The following is a 2045-nucleotide window of genomic DNA, read 5'->3' as shown; positions in this document are numbered from 1 at the left end:
TGCATCTTTGGATGCACGACAAGGTGCGGTTGGCTTTGCAGAAGGTTCCTGCAGAAAGCTTTGGTTTCAACAAAATTGTCATAGTCTTGTTAAAAAACAAAGTAAAGCAAACAAACAAAAAATCAAAACAATTTTGGTGCAAGTTTCACAGTCAGTTCTAGTTCTAATGCCAGTTTTCACTATAAATTATTTATAAAGTATGTAGAGATGAGCTCATATTGCAAACATTTCATCTCAGTATTCAAATTCATAGGAATTGGGATCTGTGTTTAGAACTGAATTTAGCCGTTTGCATCTGACTCCAACCATGGTTTAGCTGTCTGTAATGCATGGAATACGCTGGTCGTGTGAATGTTGGCAGTAAACAGACTGAACAGATTAAATGAATTGTATAGAAGTCTCACATAGACCTCTTTGACTTAGAGAGAGACTCGTTCGCACTCGTTGGCAGATCTCTTTGAAAGTTTACCAAAGGGTTTTATGATATCCACTGTTGTCAGTAATACCTAGGATTTGAACCTCCGGGAGCTAAAAGCCTGATTTTCTATAGTTTGAGCATGAACCTTTGAAATACCTGTAACGGATGAATCCTTTGTGGATTAGCTACCAGAAGAACTATATATATGTATGTATATGTATATGTATGAGTATATATGTATGTATGTATTTTAGCAAACAACTAATTTCTTTTCTTTTCTCTCAATTCTAGGACTAGAGAAGAGAAGAGAAGACACTAAATTAGCTGAAGTATGTTTCTAAGAGAAAACTGGGTTTCTGCTCACTGGGCATGGCAGAGCATGAGGAAGTTTTTGCTTTTATTTGCTCTCTTAATATTACAAACAGCTGTTTTGGAAGCCAGGAAAGATCATCAGTTTGTTTGGAAAACAGGTAGGAATGAACATACCCTTACTTCCTGTTTCCTAATTTGAGAAATGGGGTACCTTTACATACTCTGATTACACAAGATAAAAAACTAAAAACAGTAAAAGGAGCCTAATAGTGTTTTCATCTAGTTTTATTCTTTTTTATGAAATGTTTTTTTCCCTCTAGGTAATTGTCATCTTGTTCACTGGGGAATTGTGCTCAGTGGTGATTTTTTAATATAGGTCTGGGTTTCCATAATGCTTTTAATTGTAGGATAGAAATTTCATTGCATACAAGCTGTCGTCATCTTTCAATGACACTTCCTTGAATTTTTTCACCAATATTTATAAATAATTGTATGAAAAGGTTATACCAAAGTTTTTCAAATGACCTGAGTCAGAAATTTTTACTCTTGGCTCACCTCTTCTTATTTAATACTTTTACAGGGTCAGTTCTGCCCGGGATGTCTAAGTGCAGACAAAGTTGAAAAAAAAAATCTTTCAGCCTTGCTTACAATTGTCTCTTGTTTACAATTGCAGCAGGTAAAAAAAAATGCTGATGTATATTGAAAAATGGCATTGTCTTGCTGTTTCAATGAATTCTTTCTAACCCACATCATGGATAAGAAGAGTATGAAAAAAGGTAAATTGTGCTATGTGGTATTTTCTGGTTGTTAAGGACAGGGCTGTGAAAATTGCAGCCTGCAGGGATTAAATTTCAGGCCCCCAGCTCCTTCCTGGCTGTTGCTGCCCCCATTCCTCCACGTGCCACAGCAGCTTGAATTGCCAGCATCCTCCTCCATCCTTCTGCTTTTGCTGCCTGCCTCTGCCCCAGGAGACGGGGCAGTGCAGTGCAGTGTGGTGCAGCTCAGCTGGGGGGGATGAGGATGAGACTGGTGCCGCTCCAGCATGTGGTTCAACAGGGGCAAGGGAGTGCAGGGGCACAGTGTAGCATGGGGGGCATCTATTCAGTGTGGGGCCCTGGCAGGCCTGTGGCTTGCCCTTGTGCTACCTGCAGGCATGCAGCCTCACCTGTGTGGCATACCGGGTATTTGGCTCTTGGCTGCTTAGAAATGAGACAGTCCTGGTTTAGGACTTGAGTTTGAGGTGTGTGTGTGTGTGTGTGTGTGTGTGTGTGTGTGTGTGTGTACACCACATACTACACTGTGTGAAATCTAGGGT

At 40.1% G+C, this 2045-nt stretch overlaps 1 protein-coding gene across 1 annotated transcript in view; it reads left to right on the top strand.

Annotated features, from left to right (window-relative positions):
* The first annotated feature begins 713 nt into the window (after window positions 1-713).
* The window catches only part of THSD7B (thrombospondin type 1 domain containing 7B), a 754813-nt gene continuing 753481 nt past the window's right edge, over window positions 714-2045 (top strand). The window contains exon 1 of the mRNA XM_019522475.1: window positions 714-888. Within this exon, the coding sequence (XP_019378020.1) occupies window positions 750-888 (139 nt within the window). The 5' untranslated portion in view covers window positions 714-749. The remainder of the gene's footprint in view (window positions 889-2045) is intronic.

This window comes from Gavialis gangeticus, unplaced genomic scaffold (genome assembly GCF_001723915.1).
Source record: "Gavialis gangeticus isolate Ggan-Ray unplaced genomic scaffold, GavGan_comp1, whole genome shotgun sequence".
In the NCBI taxonomy this organism is placed as follows: Eukaryota; Metazoa; Chordata; order Crocodylia; family Gavialidae; genus Gavialis; species Gavialis gangeticus.
Note: the sequence above shows the minus strand (reverse complement) of the source record. Positions and strands in the feature narration are given on the sequence as shown.